This window comes from Monodon monoceros, unplaced genomic scaffold, assembly GCF_005190385.1.
Source record: "Monodon monoceros isolate NGI ecotype Baffin Bay Population unplaced genomic scaffold, NGI_Narwhal_1 Super_Scaffold_2, whole genome shotgun sequence".
In the NCBI taxonomy this organism is placed as follows: Eukaryota; Metazoa; Chordata; class Mammalia; order Artiodactyla; family Monodontidae; genus Monodon; species Monodon monoceros.
This window is the reverse complement of record NW_021703776.1, coordinates 76,027,817-76,048,143: the sequence shown is the minus strand read 5'-3', so window position 1 is coordinate 76,048,143 and position 20,327 is coordinate 76,027,817. Positions and strand designations below refer to the sequence as shown.

The 20,327-nt window shown below is 36.0% G+C and overlaps 1 protein-coding gene across 3 annotated transcripts in view; it reads right to left on the bottom strand.

Moving 5' to 3' along the window:
- Positions 1–20,327, bottom strand: part of CPED1 (cadherin like and PC-esterase domain containing 1) — a 300,014-nt gene that overhangs the window by 191,064 nt on the left and 88,623 nt on the right. For all 3 annotated transcript variants that reach the window (XM_029233388.1, XM_029233389.1, XM_029233387.1), the window contains 2 exons: positions 15,724–15,856; positions 14,359–14,527 (listed from right to left, as the gene is read on the bottom strand). In XM_029233388.1, coding sequence (XP_029089221.1) covers positions 14,359–14,527; positions 15,724–15,856 — 302 coding nt within the window. The remainder of the gene's footprint in view (positions 1–14,358; positions 14,528–15,723; positions 15,857–20,327) is intronic.

Sequence of the window (20,327 nt, the reverse complement as noted above, 5' to 3'; positions counted from 1 at the left end):
GAGCAGATAACAGTACTGTCCAGAATAATCAAGCAAGATCTTGAAAAGACAAATCCCAAGGAGAGGATGAAAATGACAAGAACTGCAAGCTTTCCCATGCTACAACTGCAGCTCACATCTGTCCTGCAGACATGACAAAGATATGAATAACAAACAAAGCAGTGAACAAAGCATGAAAATCTAAAGAAAACCAAATCACAAAGAGCTTTCTTTTCATATGATTTTCCTTTAGGAAATACATAAAAACTATCACACAAAAAAGCATATCATTTCTACCAGTCATTTCTACTGGGGTTGGGGGATGTGGTGCTTAAATAAAGAAAAAACAAAACAAAACTTAAAAACAATTACTTGGACTATCTAGGAGCTTCAGTTTCCCATCAAGATGGTGAACTATTATAGGTTAAATAAGATTAAAGTATGAATTTAACTAAAGAACAAATGAAAACTTGTGTGAAAATGATTTTGAAAGATATTTTGAACTGGCTTGGCCAGTGGTGGCAGTGGGCAGGGATTGCTGGAGTTTGAGGAGGGTGTTGCCAGAGGTTTCTTTGAGAGGACAGTTTGGAGGAAAGCATTTTTGTTTCCCTCCTGCCTCCCCCTGTGGTTCCCTAGGACATTCACTGCTGCTCCTTTCTTGTTAAGGATGTGAAGCCCACCCCAGGATTCAGGTTGCTGAATGTCCCGCTCAGATGAGGAGGTGATGAGACGTGTGGGATTACATCACATCTGGCATTCACTCCTCTACCCTATTCTCTCTCAAACCCCAAGTTTGATGGATTATAATGAAGGGGAGTGCCTCCTCCCAGGGCTTTTCTATCTAAGAGGATAGGGAGTGAGATTCTGACCAAGGAAGTCACCTGATACCGTAGTAGCAGAGAGAAGTGATCAAAAGTGGTTTTACAATGCCTGGAACTCATCCTCATACCTCTTTTGGATTTACCTGGCCTTCCCCCAATATGATAATGGTGAGAATAAATAGTATCTGCAGGATAACTTAAGCTCAAAGGACAAAATAGGGGACAAATGAAAAGTATAGGCACCTGGAAAGAAAAGCAACAAACTAAATGCCATATATCACGCTCCTAAAACTAAAGGACAAGGGGTTCTGTGGCAATGGATAGCACATTGGACTTCTAAAACCAATGGGCTAGGAATTTAAAATAAGCATGATTAATATACTCATACTAGAAATAATGGAAGATAGTAGCAAAATGAAATATTAAAGAAGATCATTAAAAAGAACCAAGAGGAAAAATAGTAAGAAATCAATAGATATAAGTAAAAATGTGCATAGTTCTCAAGTTAAGGGGTATCGGCACATGAAGGAAGGGGTCAAAATCTGGACAACAGAAGAAAGAAAGAAGAAACAGTGAGCAAAAATATTCCAAGAAATAATGGAAACAAATTTCCCAGAATTAAAGAGTAAAGACTTCAGGCCCAAACTGGAAACACAAATAAGAAAAGAAACAAGTCCAGGGGGATGTTGTGAACAGTTTAGGGGATGTGAGGGTGATAAATCCCTTGATAAAGTTTGGTTAGGTTTGGTTTTATAAGAAAACAAAACAAAACAAAAAGTGATTATTTCAACCAGAATTAAAAATCTACGCTGTAGATCTACACTGCAATGTGGGGAAGTAGTGTAGAGAGCAAAGGATATTAGTCTTAAGGGGGCAGAGTGGGAGATATTAAAAATTTAAGAACTTAATAGGAGAAAATAAACATGAATGTATGTCTTAAATGAAGGATATCCACTGCATGTTATATTAAGAATGTATAACTTTTAAGCTGACAGAAGAAAATTCAATCTTTACAGTGAAAAGCAGGAAAAGATATTTTAAATAAAACAAAAAGAATGCATTGAAAAATTTAAAAAATAAGATGGTAGTCACAATCTAGGCACATAAGTTAAAAATCATAAATTAGGGCTTCCCTGGTGGCGCAGTGGTTGAGAGTCCGCCTGCCGATGCAGGGGACGCGGGTTCGTGCCCTGGTCCAGGAAGATCCCACATGCTGCGGAGCGGCTGGGCCCATGAGCCACGGCTGCTGAGCCTGCGCGTCCGGAGCCTGTGTTCCACAACGGGAGAGGCCACAGCAGTGAGAGGCCTGGGTACCGCAAAAAAAAAAACAAAAAAAAAAATCATAAATTAAAAACGAAGATTCTCAGATTGGATGAAAACAATCAATTCCAAAACTATATTGACTATTTAAAAATACATTTACTACAAAGACATGTAGAAAGGGTAAAATTAAAAATACATATGGTAAAACAAAAATATGAACTAAAAGAAAACTCACAGCTGACGAAAATAGAAATTAAAGCAGTAGTATCCTAAGACAAAAGAAAGCTAATATATACTGGTTAAAGGAACTATGGAGAAAGAAGTTGTACCCATCATAAATAACAGGTAGCAAACAACATAACTTCAAAATAGTCAACCCACTGAATGGCAGGGAGAAACAGACCAACAACTGTAGTTGGAGATTTTAATACATTCCACTTAGCAACTATCAGATCAAGAGGAAAACAAATAGGTATCTGCAAAATATGATTAATAAGAGAGCCTTTAACTATTAATATATACAGAATTTCTATACCCATGTAGAGTTTTTCTTTTCAAGCACCCATGGAAGTTTTTTTTTTAATAGAAAGATTATTAATAAAAGAAAGCCTGGATAAATGCCAAGACAGCAGTAGCATACAGGATTTGTCCTCTGATAATAATGCAATATATTAGAAATTCATAACAAAAGGATAGCTGAAAAAGAATCCTTTATTTATAAATGGAATAATATGTTATTAAATACCTTGAGTTAAACAAGGCAATCATAAAGAATAATAAAAAATAATTAGAATTAAATAATTCAAAATTTATGGGACATGACTAAAGCAGGACATAAAAGGAACATATAGATTTAGCCATTTTTACTAGGAAACAAAAAATGTTAAGCATAAAGGAGGCAAACATTCAAATAAAGAAACTATAAAGAAACAATAGAGCAAACAAACAAAACACTAGAAACCAAGAAATGACACAAATAAGGGCATAAATCTGTGAAACTGGGAACAACAACTTCAAAATGATGAAAAAGATTAACAAAATAAAAAACTAGTTTCTTTAAAAAGATTTAACCAACTCTAAAAAAAAAAAACTTCTGGCAATTCTAATCAAAAAATTAAAAAAAACACATATCTACAAAGGATAAATTTAAAAAGATGAAATAGCTATAGACACAACAGATACAAAAATCAAAACATTATAATCAACTATACACTAAAGAATTTGAAAATTTGACGAAATTGGTAACTCCCCCCAAAATTGCCAAATTGTACAAGAAGAAATTGAGAACTTAAAATCAAAATGTTTTAATAAGTTGAAATGTCAATGCTATTTTAAAAAACCTCCAAATCTATTTTTTTCAAGAGACTTGTACCAAATTCCTGAGGGTAAGCTAATTTCTATCTTATATAAGTTGCTCCAAAAAACTGAAAAAAAGTGAAAGTTATCCAGCTTAATTTTATGAAGCTACAATAATCTCAACTGTAAAAACCAAGTATGAGAAATATAAGAAAATATAAATCCACATAATTTATGATCAAAGGTATAAAAATTGTAAATAAATCCAACAGAGTATTGAAAATAGCACAAACTTATCAAGTAGGTTTTATCTCCTTTATGCAAGGAGGTTTTATTAAGAGAAAATCTAGCAATATAATACACATAAACTTGAGGAGGAAAAAAAATCATGATTATCTCAAAATGCAGAGAAAAAGTGTTGGTGAAGTTCAAAATCATTTCACGATGAAGATTTCCAGCAAACTAAAAATAAAAGAGAATTTCCTTGACTTGGTAAAGTTTATAAATCCATATGTCTTTGAGTTATATTGTAAAAAGATTTATAAATGAAATCATATGATGTCTTGTATTTGTTTCAAAATAAATTAGTGCTAGGGAAAGGGAGTAGAGAGGGTACAGATGAAACAAGACTACCTATAAATTGTAACGGCCGAAATGTAATGATAGATCCATTGTACTTAATTAAATTATTCTCACTGCTTTGGCAGACATTGCAAAGATTACATACCAAAAACCTACTGCGAGCATTTTACTTAACGGAGAAACTTGAGACGTGCCCATCTTAAAAGATGTTCAACTCAAGAACATCCACTATCAGTTCTACCTTTAAAGATTCTTGGCAACATTAGTCAAGGAAAAGAAAAAAAAAAAAAGAAGGAAGTAGAAAAGAAGATAGCCAAGAATTAAAAGGAAAGAGATTAACATGACCTTATTTGCAGATAAAACACCTAGTAAAACCAATGATACTAATAGTTAAATTATTGGAACAAGTTTATCAAATAGAAATTCCACTTTAAAAATAGTATTTCTTGAAGATGGCAGGCTAGAAGAACATGGAATTCACATCTCTGCACAACTAGGCACCTACCAGGCATCACTGGGGGACTACGGACACCAAAGGGGATGGGAGGAACTGCCAATGACCAGCTTGCAGGAGGTCGGGCCCAAGCTCCTGTGGTGGGAGCTCTGAGTCCAAACCACTGGACTAAGAGAGAACCTCAGACCCCAGGTTAATTGGAGTGAGGCTTCCCAGAGGTCCTAATCTCAGCACCAAGACCAGGCTCTATCCAACTGCCTGAAAACTCCAGTTTTGGGCACCTCAGGCTAAACAACCAGTAAGACAGGAATATAGACCCACCCATCAAAAAAAAAAAAAAAAAAAAAAAAAGAAATGACAAAAGAATATGTTACAGATGAAGGAGCAAGGTAAAAACCTACAAGACCAAATAAATGAAGACGAAATAGGCAAACTACCTGAAAAAGAATTCAGAGTAATGATAGTAAAGATGATCGAAAATCTTGGAAACAGAATGGAGAAAATACAAGAAACATTTAACAAAGATCTAGAAGAACTAAAGAGCAAACAAACAATGATGAACAAAAAAATAACTGAAATTAAAAATACTTTAGAAGGAATCAATAGCAGAATAACTGAGGCAGAAGAACAGATAAGTGAGTTGGAAGATAAAATGATGGAAATAACTGCCAGGGAGCAGAATAAAGAAAAAAGAATGAACAGAACTGAGGACAGTCTCAGAGGCTTCTGGGACAACATCAAATGCACCAACATTAGAATTATAGAGGTCCCAGAAGGAGAAGAGAAAAAGAAAACCTCTGAGAAAATATTTGAAGGGATTATAGTTGAAAACTTCCCTAACATGGGAAAGGAAATAGCCAATCAAGTCCAGGAAGCGCAGAGAGTCCCATAGAGGATAAACCCAAAGATAAACACACCGAGACACATACTAATCAAACTATCAAAAATTAAATACAAAGAAAAATATTAAAAGCAGCAAGAGAAAAGCAACAAAAAACATAGGACAGAATACCCATAAGGTCAGCAGCTGATCTTTCACTAGAAAATCTGCAAGCCAGAAGGCAGTGGCAGGACATATTTAAAGTGATGAAAGGGAAAAACCTACAACCAAGATTATTCTCCCCAGCAAGGATCTCATTCAGATTCGACAGAGAAATTAAAACCTTTACAGACAAGCAGAAGTTTAGAGAATTCAGTACCACCAGACCAGCTTTACAAAAATGCTAAAGGAACTTCTCTAGGCAGGAAACACAAGACAAGGAAAAGACCTACAATAAAAAACCCAAAACAATTAAGAAAATGGTAATAGGAACATACATATCGATAACTACCTTACAAGGAAATGGATTAAATGCTCCAACCAAAAGACACAAACTGGCTGAATGGATACAAAAACAAGACCCGTATACAGGCTGTGTACAAAGACCCACTTCAGACCTAGGGACACATACAGACTGAAAATGAGGGGATGGAAAAAGGTATTCCATGCAAATGGAAATTGAAAGAAAGCTGGAGTAGCAATTCTCATAGCAGACAAAATAGACTTTAAAATAAAGACTATTACAAGACACAAAGAAGGACACTACATAATGATGAAGGGATCAATCCAAGAGGATATAACAATCAAAAATATTTATGCACCCAACATAGGAGCACCTCAATACATAAGGCAAATGCTAACAGCCACAGAAGAGGAAATCGACAGTAACGCAATCATAGTAGGGGACTTTAACACCACACTTTCACCAGCAAACAGATCATCCAAAATGAAAATAAGTAAGGAAACACAAGCTTTAAATGACACATTAAACAAGATGGACTTAATTGATATTTATAGGACATTCCATCCAAAAACAACAGAATACACTTTCTTCTCAAGTGCTCACGGAACATTCTCCAGGATAGATCATATCTTGGGTCACAAATCAAGCCTTGGTAAATTTAAGAAAATTGAAATCATATCAAGTTTCTTTTCTGACCACAACACTATGAGACTAGATATCAATTACAGGAAAAAATCTGTAAAAAAGAAAAACACATGGAGGCTAAACAATATGCTACTAAATAACCAAGAGATCACTGAAGAAATCAAAGAGGAAATTAAAAAATACCTAGAAACAAATGACGATCGAAACACGACAGCCCAAAACCTATGGGATGCAGCAAAAGAAGTTCTAAGAGGGAAGTTTATAGTAATACATGCCTACCTCAAAAAACAAACATTTCAAATAAACAGCCTAAACTTACATCTAAAGCTATTAGAGAAAGAAGAACAAAAATATCCCAAAGTTAGCAGAAGGAAAGAAATCATAAAGAAAAGATCAGAAATAAATGAAAAAGAGATGAAGGAAACAATAGCAAAGATCAATAAAACTGAAAGGCGGTTCTTTGAGAAGATAAACAAAATTGATAAACCATTAGCCAGACTCATCAAGAAAAAAAGGGAGAAGACTCAAATCAATAGAATTAGAAATGAAAAAGGAGAAGTAACAACTGACCTTGCAGAAATACAAAGGATCATGAGAGATTACCACAGGCAACTATGTGCCAATAAATGGACACCCTGGAAGAAATGGACAAATTCTTACAAAAGCACAACATTCTGAGACTGAACCAGGAAGAAATAGAAAATATAAACGGACCAATCACAAGCACTGAAAATGAAACTGTTATTAAAAATCTTCCAACAAACAAAAGCCCAGGACCAGATGACCTCACAGGTGAATTCTATCAAACATTTAGAGAAGAGCTAACACCTATCCTTCACAAACTCTTCCAAAATATAGCAGAGGGAGGAACACTCCCAAACTCATTCTATGAGGCCACCATCACCCTGATACCAAAACCAGACAAAGATGCAACAAAGAAAGAAAACTACAGGCCAGTATCATTGATGAACATAGATGCAAAAATCCTCAACAAAATACTAGCAAACAGAATCCAACAGCACATTAAAAGGATCATACACCATGATCAAGTGGGGTTTATCCCAGGAATGCAAGGATTCTTCAATATATGCAAATCAATGTGACACACCATATTAACAAACTGAAGGATAAAAACCATATGATCATCTCAATAGATGCAGAAAAAGCTTTCGACAAAATTCAACACCCATTTATGATAAAAACTCTCCAGAAAGGGCGTAGAGGGAACCTACCTCAACATAATAAAGGCCATATATGACAAACCCACAGCCAACATCATTCTCAATGGTGAAAAAGTGAAACCATTTCCACTAAGATCAGGAACAAGACAAGGTTGCCCACTCTCAGCACTATTATTCAACATAGTTTTGGAAGTTTTAGCCACAGCAATCAGAGAAGAAAAAGAAATAAAAGGAATCCAAATCGGAAAAGAAGAAGTAAAACTGTCACTGTTGCAGATGACATGATACTATACATAGAGAATCCTAAAGATCCTACCAGAAAACTACTAGAGCTAATCAATGAATTTTGTAAAGTAGCAGGATACAAAATTAATGCACCGAAATCTGTTGCATTCCTATACACTAATGATGAAAACTCTGAAGGAACATTTATGGAAACACTCCCATTAACCACTGCAACAAAAAGAGTAGAATAGCTAGGAATAAACCTACCTAAGGAGACGAAAGACCCATATGAAATTAAAGATGATATAAACAGATAGAGAGATATACGATGTTCTTGGATTGGAAGAATCAAAATTGTGAAAATGACTATACTACCCAAAGCAATCTACAGATTCAGTGCAATCCCTATCAAACTACCAATGGCATTTTTCACAGAATTAGAACAAGAAACTTCACAATTTGTATGGACATACATAAGATCCCTAAGAGCCAAAGCACTCTTGAGAAAGAAAAACAGAGCTGGAGGAATCAGGCTCCCTGACTTTATTTTATACTACAAAGGTACAGTAATCAAGACAGTATGGTACCGGCACAAAAACAGAAATATAGATCACTCGAACAGCATAGAAAGCCCAGAGATAAACCTATGCACATATGGTCACCTTATCTTTGATAGTGGAGGCAAGAGTATACAATGGAGAAAAGACAGCCTCTTCAATAAGTGGTGCTGGGAAAACTGGACAGCTACATGTAAAAGAATGAACTTAGAACACTCCCTAACACCTTACACAAAAATAAACTAAAAATGGATTAGAGACCTAAATGTAAGGCCAGACACTATAAAACTCTTACAGGAAAACATAGGCAGGACACTCTATGGCATAAAGCACAGCAAGATCCTTTTTGACCTACCTCCTAGAGAAATGGAAATAAAAACAAAAATAAACAAATGGGATCTAATGAAACTTAAAAGCTTTTGCATAGCAAAGAAAACCATAAACAGGGTGAAAAGATAACCCTCAGAATGGGAGAAAACATTTGCAAACAAAGCAACTGACAAAAGATTAATCTCCAAAATATACAAGCAACTCATGCAGCTCAATATCAAAAAAACAAACAACCCAGTCCAAAAAATGGGAAGAAGACCTAAATGGACATTTCTCCAAAGAAGATATACAAATTGCCAACAAACACATGAAAGGATGCTCAACACCACTAATCATTAGAGAAATGCAAATCAAAACCACAGTGAGGTATCACCTCACACCAGTCAGAATGGCCATCATCCAAAAATCTACGAACAATAAATACTGGAGAGAGTGTGGAGAAAAGGGAACCCTCTTGCACTGTTGGTGGGAATGTAAATTGATACAGCCACTACTGTTCTCACTATGGAGAACAGTATGGAGGTTCCTTAAAAAACTAAAAATAGAACTACCATATGGCCCAGCAATCCCACTACTGGGCATATACCCTGAGAAAACCATAATTCAAAAAGAGTCATGTACCACAACGTTCATTGCAGCACTATTTACAGTAGCCAGGACATGGAAGCAGCTTAAGTGTCCATCCACAGATGAATGGATAAAGAAGATGTGGCACATATATACAATGGAATATTACTCAACCATAAAAAGAAATGAAATTGAGTTATTTGTAGTGAGCTGGATGGACCTAGAGTTTGTCATACAGAGTGAAGTAAGTCAGAAAGAGAAAAACAAATACTGTATGCTAACACATATATATGGAATCTAAAAAAGAAAATGGTTCTGATGAACCTAGGGGGAGGACAGGAATAAAGATGCAGAAGTAGAGAATGGACTTGAGGACATGGGGAAGGGGAAGGGTAAGCTGTGACGAAGTGAGAGAGTAGCAGTGCCATATATACACTAGCAAATGTAAAATAGATAGCTAGTGGGAAGCAGCCGCATAGCACAGGGAGACCAGCTCGGTGCTATGTGACCAGCTACAGGGGTGGGATAGGGAGGTTGGGAGGGAGACACAAGAGGGAGGGGATATGGGGATATATGTATATGTATAGCTGATTCACTTTGTCATACAGCAGAAACTAACACACCACTGTAAAGCAATTATACTCCAATAAAGATGTTAAAAAATAAATAAATAAATAAATAACAATATCAAAAAATACTCCCAGGAATCTTGAAATAAACTTAAGCAAAACCATATAAGATCTCTGTGGAGGAATAAAAATTAAACTCTAATAAAGGACAAATAAAATGACCTGAATAAATGGAGAGACAATATTATGAATAATCAACTCTTCAAAAATTAAGCTAAAAATTCAATATTATATTGAAATTCCAGTAGGATTTTTTTTTGAATTTTTGAATTTTATTTATTTTTTTAAACAGCACATTCTTATCAGTTATCTATTTTATACATATTAGTGTATATGTATCAATCCCAATCTCCCAATTCATTCCACCACCACCACCACCCCCGCCACTTTCCCCCCTTGGTGTGCATACGTTTGTTCTCTACATCTGTGTCTCTATTTCTGCCCTGCAAACCAGTTCATCTGTACCATTTTTCTAGGTTCCACATATATGCTTTAATATACAATATTTGTTTTTCTCTTTATGACTTAGTTCACTCTGTATGACAGTCTCTAGATCCATCCACGTCTCTACAGATGACCCAATTTCATTCCTTTTTATGGCTGAGTAATATTCCATTGCATATATGTACCACATCTTCTTTATCCATTCGTCTGTCGATGGGCATTTAGGTTGCTTCCATGACCTGGCTATTGTAAATAGTGCTACAATGAACACTGGGGTGCATGTGTCTTTTTGCATTATGGTTTTCTCTGGGTATATGCCTGGTAGTGGGATTGCTGGATCATATGGTAATTCTATATTTAGTGTTTGTTTTTTTTTTTTTGGCGGTACACGGGCCTCTCACTGTTGTGGCCTCTCCAGTTGCGGAGCACAGGCTCCGGACGCGCAGGCCCAGCGGCCATGGCTCACAGGCCCAGCCGCTCCGCGGCATGTGGGATCCTCCTGGACCAGGGCACGAACCCATGTCCCCTGCATCGGCAGGCGGACTCTCAACCACTGCGCCACCAGGGAAGCCCCTATGTTTAGTTTTTTAAGGAACCTCCATACTGTTCTCCAAAGTGGCTGTATCAATTTACATTCCCACCAACAGTGCAAGAGGGCTCCCTTTTCTCCACACCCTCTCCAGCATTTGTTGTTTGTAGATTTTCTGATGATGCCCACTCTAACTGGTGTGAGGTGATACCTCATTGTGGTTTTGATTTGCATTTCTCTAATAATTAGTGATGTTGAGCTGCTTTTCATGTGTCTCTTGGCCATCTGTATGCCTTCTTTGGAGAAATGTCTATTTAGGTCTCCTGCCCATTTTTTGATTGGGTTTTTGTTTTTTTTAACATTGAGCTGCATGAGCTGTTCATATATTTTGGAGATTAATCCTTTGTCCGTTGATTCATTTGCAAATATTTTCTCCCATTCTGAGGGCTGTCTTTTCGTCTTGTTTGTAGTTTTCTTTGCTTTGCAAAACTTTTTAAGTTTCATTAGGTCCCATTTGTTTATTTTTGTTTTTATTTCCATTACTCTAGGAGGTGGATCCAGTAGGAGTTTAAAAGTATAATTGATATTCTAAAATGTTTATGAGGAAATAAATGCCCACCACATAGTTAACAATCTTGAAAAGAAGAAGTAGACAAGAGGTACCTCCCGTGTCAGGCATGAAGACATACTTATACTGCCAAAATATTAAAAAAGAGTGGGCCAACTGGAACCGAACAGAGACATCAGAGGCGGCTCCATATACATATGGAAAGTTGTACAACAAAAGTGATGTCAGATTCATAGGAAATGATGAGTTTTTAGCCCGTGAGAATGGAATATTTAGGAAAAAAGAAGAAAACTGGATCAGAGGTGATCTCTAGTTGAATTAAATATTTACATGTCCAGGGAAAATTATAAAGGTAATAGAAAAAAATGGAGAAGCACACCTTTGTGACTTAGAGATAAGAAAGGATTTCTGAAACTAAATCCCCAAAGAGGAAGCATATGGAAAAATTAATTTGATTAATGAATTGAAGATTTCTAATCAAAAAATAACACTGTGATAAAGTTAACAGAGAGAGGGCAAATTGAGCTATTTGCAAGATCAAGATAACACTTTTCACCTGTCACAGCTGGAAACGGTCAAATGTTGGCCTATGTGGGGGTACAGAAATTGATACAGGCATTTTGGAGGGCGAGCTGGCATTATTTAATTCTATCAAATGAACCTATATCTTATGCCCCAGCCATCCCAGTCCTGGGTATACACTCTTCAGAAAATCATATGCAGGTTCATAAAGAGTCAGATACAAGGATTTGTGCATTTGAAGTACTGTTTGCTTTAGCCAAGAGCTGGAGCAATCCAGATCTCTATCACTGGAGCAGTGGGGAGGTAAACTATAATGGAAAACACATCACTAATACTGCAAATCAGTGAAAAACTAACAGAAGATATACACATAGCAACGTGGAAGGTTTCTTCCTAAAAATATGTAGTGCTGCATTTTAAAAAAGAGTCAGAGGGACTTCAAAAAAAAAAAAAAAATATATATATATATATATATATAGTAAAAGAAAAAGGAAAAACTATATAATACAGTTTATATGCTAAAGATACTTGCATGCATAACAAAATAAAAATGCTTATTTTACAAGAATATGCACAAAAAACACACACATTAAATCATTATAATGATGGCCTTTGAGAGGAAGGATAATTAAGTGGGAAACAGCGATAAAATGTATTAAATAAAAAAGATAAAATAGGAGAGGAGGCTTGCACACACAGATGTTGCAAGTTCTACGAGGACAGGGATTTGGATCTCTGCTCAACAAACATTTGTCGAATACATGAATGTGACATGAATAGAGGATTATGATTCTTGTATCTCTCTATATCTGATTTCTAATTATTTGGTTGAATCATATGAAACTGTAAGTTTTTGTAGGTCAAAACTGGCCAATTGTCAGCAATTGCATACAATTCAACTTAACAGAAAAAGGCAACTGGGGAATAATTAAAGGTTCTTAGGGAAATATAAACAGCCACTGTGAAGACTTGTGGGAGATAACATGAAAGACAAATCAAATTAGATTCCACTTTTTCCTGATCAAAAACCACTTAATACTGATATAATTGAGATGAGATGATTGTCTTTAAAATAAACCACCCTTAAGACCTAAGTCATCAACACCATTTCCTTAAAATATCAGTTACCTAGTTTACTAAGTAATGTAACATCTGCATCTTTTGTCATGCTTATCTGTTTTTTAACTGACAATTTTTAAACATAACATTTAAAAATTTTTCACTGTTGGAAGATTTTCCAAAACTTAAAGTGCAGTTTATGTAAGAAAAATTCTGAAAAGTATCAAGTACAGTCACTTTTAAATCTCTCAAAACTATAAAAGGCACTTGTGCCTTTTTTTTATGATTAAAATACAAAAACCTGTACATATTTAATGCATACAATTTGATGAGTTTAGAGATAAGTATACGCCCATGAAACCATCACTACAATCAAGTCATAAACGTATCTATCCCTTTCAAAAGTTTCCACCCACCCTATTTATTTATTTATTTAGTGATAAGAACATAAAATCTATCCTCTTAGCAAATCTCAGTATTATTAACTATAGGCGCTATACTGTAAGTCGATCTCCAGGACTTATTCATCTAGCATAAGTGAAACTTTAGACCCTTAGACTAACACCTCCCTATTTCCCTCTTTCCCCAGCCCCTGGTAACTACCATTCTATTCTCCGCTTCTGTGAGTTTGACTAGTTTAGATTCCTTCTATAAGAGGGATCGGGTAGTATTTGTTCTTTGAAGGCATCTTTGATCTTACAGAAATAATTGTTCAGAAAACAGATAAGAGGAAGTGGAAAGAAACTGAAAGAATGCATGTGTGCACTTCCCCTTAACTACACTCTGAAAAATTATTTCTGTAAAATCAGAAACTCCTTAAAATGTATCACGTATATTCTCACTAGACCTTATTTTTGAATGAGCTAACCTGAATTACCTCTTATAACTAAACTTTTTGGAGGTTATTATTAAGTTCTACCTTGAAAACTTTCTCATCATGCTTTATGTCATGGCTACTATGTCAGGCACCCTTGAGAGCGTTGTTTTTTACTCAGCAAATATTCCATATTGAATGGTGAAATGAAAGAGGCATTATGCTTCCTAAAAATGAAGCAAAAAGCATAAGGGCAAAATTATATTTTCCTCTGTTGCACTGACTACATTTTTCTTGAATGAGTGGAAAGTCAAGAAAAACAGACCACAGCTGAGAACTAGTTCTACAATGGGTCAAAGAACTGAACTAAAAAGATGAATTGAGAGAAAAAGAAGATGTAGCCTTTGTGATCCCTAGTGAATTAAGCTGTTTCCAGTTCATTTTTGAACCTGCACCTATTAAATGAAAATCTCTGCTTGCAGCAATAAAACGATACAATCTTTGCTCCTTGGGATTTGATAATCATAAAGGTCGGAGAAAGGCAGCCCAACTCACTTTACTTATCTCCAGTATACTTTGTGGGAAATAACTGCAACAATGGAAATTTTACCTTGACAGTGAAGCGTTTTTTCTTTGGTGGATTCCAAACCGTGCCAGTCGAATGAATGAATGCACGCAGAGGAGTTAAGGATGTCACCAGCACATATGCTTTAAGAATTACGGATAAATCTTTGGCTCTCAAGAGTGTTTCTTGTGGAGCTAGGACTGTGGTTTGATTCCTAAAAAATTAAAAATATAATTAAAGCTCCATAATTTGGGGTATGTAATTTATAAATTGCCTCAGAGCTTTGTACACCCCATCTCTCTTTCACTGGACCCCAGCTTTCAGTGTATGGGTTGCCTTAAACGATGTCTAAAATTGTACCTAAAATGAGGCTTAAAGATCTAAAAAATTTAAATTAGTCACATCTGGTACCATCCCAACAAAAGTGATACATATAAAAGTTTAGGATACCCCTGAAATTTTCCGGTTCTGCCCTTTCCTACCTTTGCTCTATCTTATCCTCCACAAGAAAAGATACTGTTTCTCAATAGTGGACAGGCAGGTCACCAAAAATATGCCAAAATACTTTCCCCACTAATTTGATTCTACCTAATAACCTGCACCACAGATAATTAAGGGTTAATTTAAGGGATGAAGTATTAGGAAACACTTCAGTCTAAAAAAGGAAAAATAACACTAGTTAAATATTTTGTGATAAAACAAACATAATTTCATTATAAATGATACCAAAATGTATAACTATTTTCTTTTCTGCATCATATTTCTATATTTCAAATATCTAAGTTTGATCAATGAAAAGAGTGTGCTGTTTCATCTTTTGAAGTCTAGGTAAGCAGAAATGCATATGATTCTTCAATAAAAACTATTAACTGTGGAATACTACCTAATAATTATAAAATTACATGGGGCAAACTATTTTGTGTGTTGGATAAGATAATTAAAATCTCTTAATTTTTCACTATAATTTACCTACATGACAAAATCCTTTCCCTGAAGGTAACTTGAATAACTTGGTACCCTACAGTTGCTTTCTCAGAGCCATAAAAAAATAATAATAGAAAAAAATCATTCAGCCATACTCGTAGACCAAGGCATGTTATTTGAGTATAAAATGGAAGTTAAAATTTTAGTTTCACATGGCCAAGGTTTTAAATTCAATTTCCATTAATGTAACTTCCTGGATAAGAGTCCTATTTACCCAAATGTTTATTCTATGGCAAGAGAGATTTGAATTAGTGTAGCAGAAAATCGATGGTGGCATTATTTATTAAGAAGAGATAGCCTAAAATTTGTATAACAGAACCTAATAATTCAAACATGTAAAACCCCCAGATGTGTTTGGTGCTTTTCTCTTATTAGCTATCTCTTAAAATGCACGCTTGACATAACAATTCAAGATGATTAGCTTACAGCTGTTCACGTCTCCAGTCCCCTGGTTTCCACATATATGACTTCACTGTTTTTAAAAGGTGACTTGAATTACTCAGCTTTAATTGTATGCTCTGATCCAGACACACTGAGGGGCTCACCGGAAGTTGCAATTCTGAAAAGATTCAACAGGGCAAAAAACAGTCATTCTATTGTTTCCTTTTGGAATGGCTTCCATAATAGAGTCTGCTATGTTAAACTACTGGTTCCAAGGGAAATAGGCCGCAAATTCTCTCCCCATTCTGAACCAAGGTTCAATCCCTCAAGCATGAAGGCATGTTTAGAGGGGCATTTGCTTTGTAGTATGTTATCTTACCACAGACTAGAAAAACAATTATAATAACTGATTTCAAAATTTTTTCTCAGAAGGTGAAGTAGATTTGATGTCTCCTTCTGTCCCACACCAAGAGGGTCTTTCTTCCATACAGCTAGGAGATGCTCTCTCGATTAGGGGACGGTGGCTGCAGGAGTTGACTTCTGTTTGCGATGAGAATTTTATATAGATAACTTGAGTTGATTTCCTGACAATACAGTCCTTCACGTGCTAGAGTTTGTCATGCTTCATGACCTTGGTAACCTCAACCAGAGTGCTTCATTATTTTGTAAAATATTATTTAGTGGGTTTTTGAAGTGTGTAAAAGTAAAGACCAACAATAATGACTTATTTCCGAACACTCATATTGATACTTTTAAAAAATAGGTGTATGTACAAGGTTAGAAAAATCAAAGTGTAATCATTGCATAAAGTTTCCACCAACTAACCAATCAATCAACTGTTTACTTACTGAGCACTCAGTAAATGCAAGTCATAAATGCCCTCCTTTCTGCTCTTTTTCAGTGGAAGTGTCAAAGTCATGCAATTCTACAAAAACAATTTTCCCCATGGACTCCTCTATGTTTTAACCATGTCAACGTAAAAACCTTGAATTTTGCTCATTTTCCTTGGTAATAAAAGCTATGTCTAGACTCCTACTTCAATTTCTTGCCCCTATGATTTCACTGCAATGATCAAGCAGCATGAAAGACTGTTTTATTACTTTATGGCAACTTAATTTTGCTTTGATGTTTTTCTACATGAATTTTCCAGGGGAAGAGAAAAGGAAAAGAAAAAATACTTGGCTACTTCAGCAAGCCCAAAGATGAATAATTTGGTATAAATTAATAAGCATCATTAATAACAATTTGAAACACAACCTCCCACAAACATTAGTACCTAGAGTGCAACAAATATGATAATAGAATAGCTGTCTAAGCCCACTCACTGCAAAAATAAGTTAATCACTTTATTAATATTAAACTTTTTCTCAGGAACATTTTCTGGAGTAAACCATGAAATGTTATTGATATCATTTACATCAGAATAATAAATGACTTACTAGAAATTTGTAACAGTGATTCCAAATTCTTTTTTAAGTATATTCAAGTCAATCTCAATTTAAATGTAAGACACAAACACTGAGAGTCATTGAGCCTATTTTAAGTGAAAACACGCATGAACATAGCTCTTCTTTAATGGCACCTTCACGAACCAACTCTGTTTTCAATTTTCACTCTATATTTTTTGTATAATAAAAGGTACATGGTATCACCTTCAATTTCCTTCTCTACTTCTATAGTATTTACAAATAAACATTATATGTGAACCAGTACATATTTAAAATAACAATATTTTCATAATATCTGACTCCAAGAGTGAGACAAATATAGAACATTCAGAGACTAGAGACAATTGCCAAAATGAAATCTAATGAGGGCCAGAGATCCCAATGCCAGAAATAGGTCAAAAACATGGAAATATGTCAGAAAAGATTTTTGGTTATGACACTGAGCAAACATGTTCCTACGGAACCATTTTGTCCTCAGGTTCTTTCCCTCCAATTGACCAGTGATATGACTGGAGTCTGCGGATGTCAGTTTCGGCTGAGCGACACAGGAATCTACTCCTCATAGACGAGGGCACCAAGGGCAAGTCAGAAGCCAAGCAGAGCCTGACAAAAGAGTTTCTGAATTGGTGCTTCAGTTTCATCTTGAGCTGGGTAAGCCCATCAGTAGCCAGGTACGTTTGGCCTATTTTGTATCTTGTAAATGACTAAAGAATTAACCAACTAACTGAGCCAAGGGAGGGAAGGGTCTTCATATCTGAAGTGTTAAATAACTGTTGGTCTTTAAAGATGTTAATAAGGTGATTAAACTCTTAAATTTTTTCCCCCCAAACTCTCTACTCTGGGTAGAATTTATGCCAGGACATTAAATTCAAATAAATATTTTCTATAAGAATATTCTTCATATCTTCTTCATACATCTCTCATCTTTTGTACTGCCAAGTTACTTTTAGCATATGTGTTCATATGCGTATACATATGTATATATATAAATTACCTAATTTATATATAATTTATTTAATATATTATATAAACATATATTTATATTATATACATATATTATTTTCCAGAGATTTAACACACTCTAACTCAAGCTACAGAGTTTTTTGTTTTGGGGTTTTATTTTGAATTTTATTTATTTTTTTATACAGCAAGCTCTTATTAGTTATCCATTTTATACATATTAGTGTAAATATGTCAATCCCAATCTTCCAATTCATCACACCACCACCCCTTGACATCAGCATTTTATCTCAGTTAACACCACTTGTTTGCATGTCCTTGCAATCCCAGACTGTACTTCCGGGTCTAAGCTGCTACTTAGATGCCTTAAAATAGGTGGGTGGTGGATAATGTCATTTATATCTTGCTATTTCTTACAAAATACACTAAATGTCTTAGGGAAAATAATTCTCTGGTATCCAATAATATCTCAGTCATTTTCAATAACTTAGGGATGTGCAGTCACTGCTTTAAAAAATTCTGTGAGCTGCGGCATCACTCAGGGGTTCAAAGTCATGAGTTAACAATCAAGCTCTCTGCTAGAGTTTGACTCTGTAGACCCAGCCAATGGAAGCTGAATCAAAAGCTTGGATTGTAAGTAGTGGAAAAAATTCAAGCTAGTTTTAAGTCAAAAGGGGAAAAGGCTAAGTAACAGTGAAAAATTATCAAAGTAGAGGTTTTCTGCTCCTTTGGTCCTCTTTTCCTCTCTAAGAAAGAATGATACATGCTTATATGGGAACCAAATCTTTATAATGTTGTTTGAGGTATGGGAAAAAATAAATTTATTTTTAAATCTATATAAATGAGTTAGAGAGGAAAGTGGACAAAGAGACCATTGAGGAGAGCGGATGTGCAGGATGGTGTTTTGGTGAGCTGAGGGGGTTGCCTAGGGGAAAAAGGGGGTTGTAAGAGTAGAATTTAGCAGAAATTTCATTGTGTGTTGAATAAGGCTAATTGCCCCTTGGCTGCCATATTGTCCCCAGCTCTACTCTCAAAAACAAAGAAACAAAAAAACTATTAAAAAATTTAAACTACTCCTCAAGTCTTATTTACCAGTAAGTCATGCTGTTATTGGAGGGGGCGTTTTAATTAATTTATTTGTTTGCTTAACACAACCTAATGCTCAGCATTCTCTCGGAGGGGCCTTTTTTTGTGTGTGGTACGCGGGCCTCTCACCGCTGTGGCCTCTCCCGCTGCGGAGCACAGGCTCCGGACGCGCAGGCTCCGGACGCGCAGGCTCAGCGGCCATGGCTCACGGACCCAGCCGCTCCGCGGCACGTGGGATCCTCCCAGACCGGGGCACGAACCCGTGTCCCCTGCATCGGCAGGCGGACTCTCAACCACTGCGCCACCAGGGAAGCCCTCGGAGAGGCCATTTTTGCCTAAGCTCCCTGCCACACCTGGCTCAATCCCCTGGGGCCAAGGTCAGGTCCCTTGGGCCACTTGGCTGCTGGGGCGTATAGCTATGAGGAAGAGGCAGGGCGAGGGGGGGTGATACAGACACAGGCAGGTGAGCAAAATCTGATTTAGAGAAAAGTACATTAAGTTTCTATTAGAAGGGCTGTGCATTCAATTTCATGGATCTAGAGTGAAAAGTGACAACGGCTCATGGCCGCCATTATCCATGGAATGATTTGCGATTCACGTTTTCAGCTCGCTGCCTCACAACTACTCACCTGGCCTCCAACTCACCACTACAGCTGATTTCTCTGAGAATGTTGCTCTTTACTCAGCATTTTCTTCGGTCCCCCAAATCTGGCTTTTATTTACCAAATCACTTAAACCATTCACAGAATCCATTAGTTCCAGGGGCTTGAGGTGACATTGGGGCATGACTAGAAATTTTCCAAATTGACATGAGTCTCTAGGATTTGGGGTTGTTTTTCAGTTTTGCTTCCCTCATGATCTATATTCTACATAATTAAGGGCTTTTCACCCACGAATGGCTTAAACCGTTGTTTCAATGGCTTACAAACAGCAAAATACCCTATTAAAATCTGTCCAAAAGGTAAAATTTCTCTTAATTAAAAGCTCAGAGTACACCTGGCACATTGTTTTGCTCGTGGCACAGCCCGTGTAGATTTACCAATAACTCATGTAACTGGAAAATTTTAAATATCACTTTGCCGGTGGTATATTTGCTTTTCGTAGTCCTCTTTGAATATAGTTTAAAGTTCTTTCTCTTAAATGACACAAGCTCTT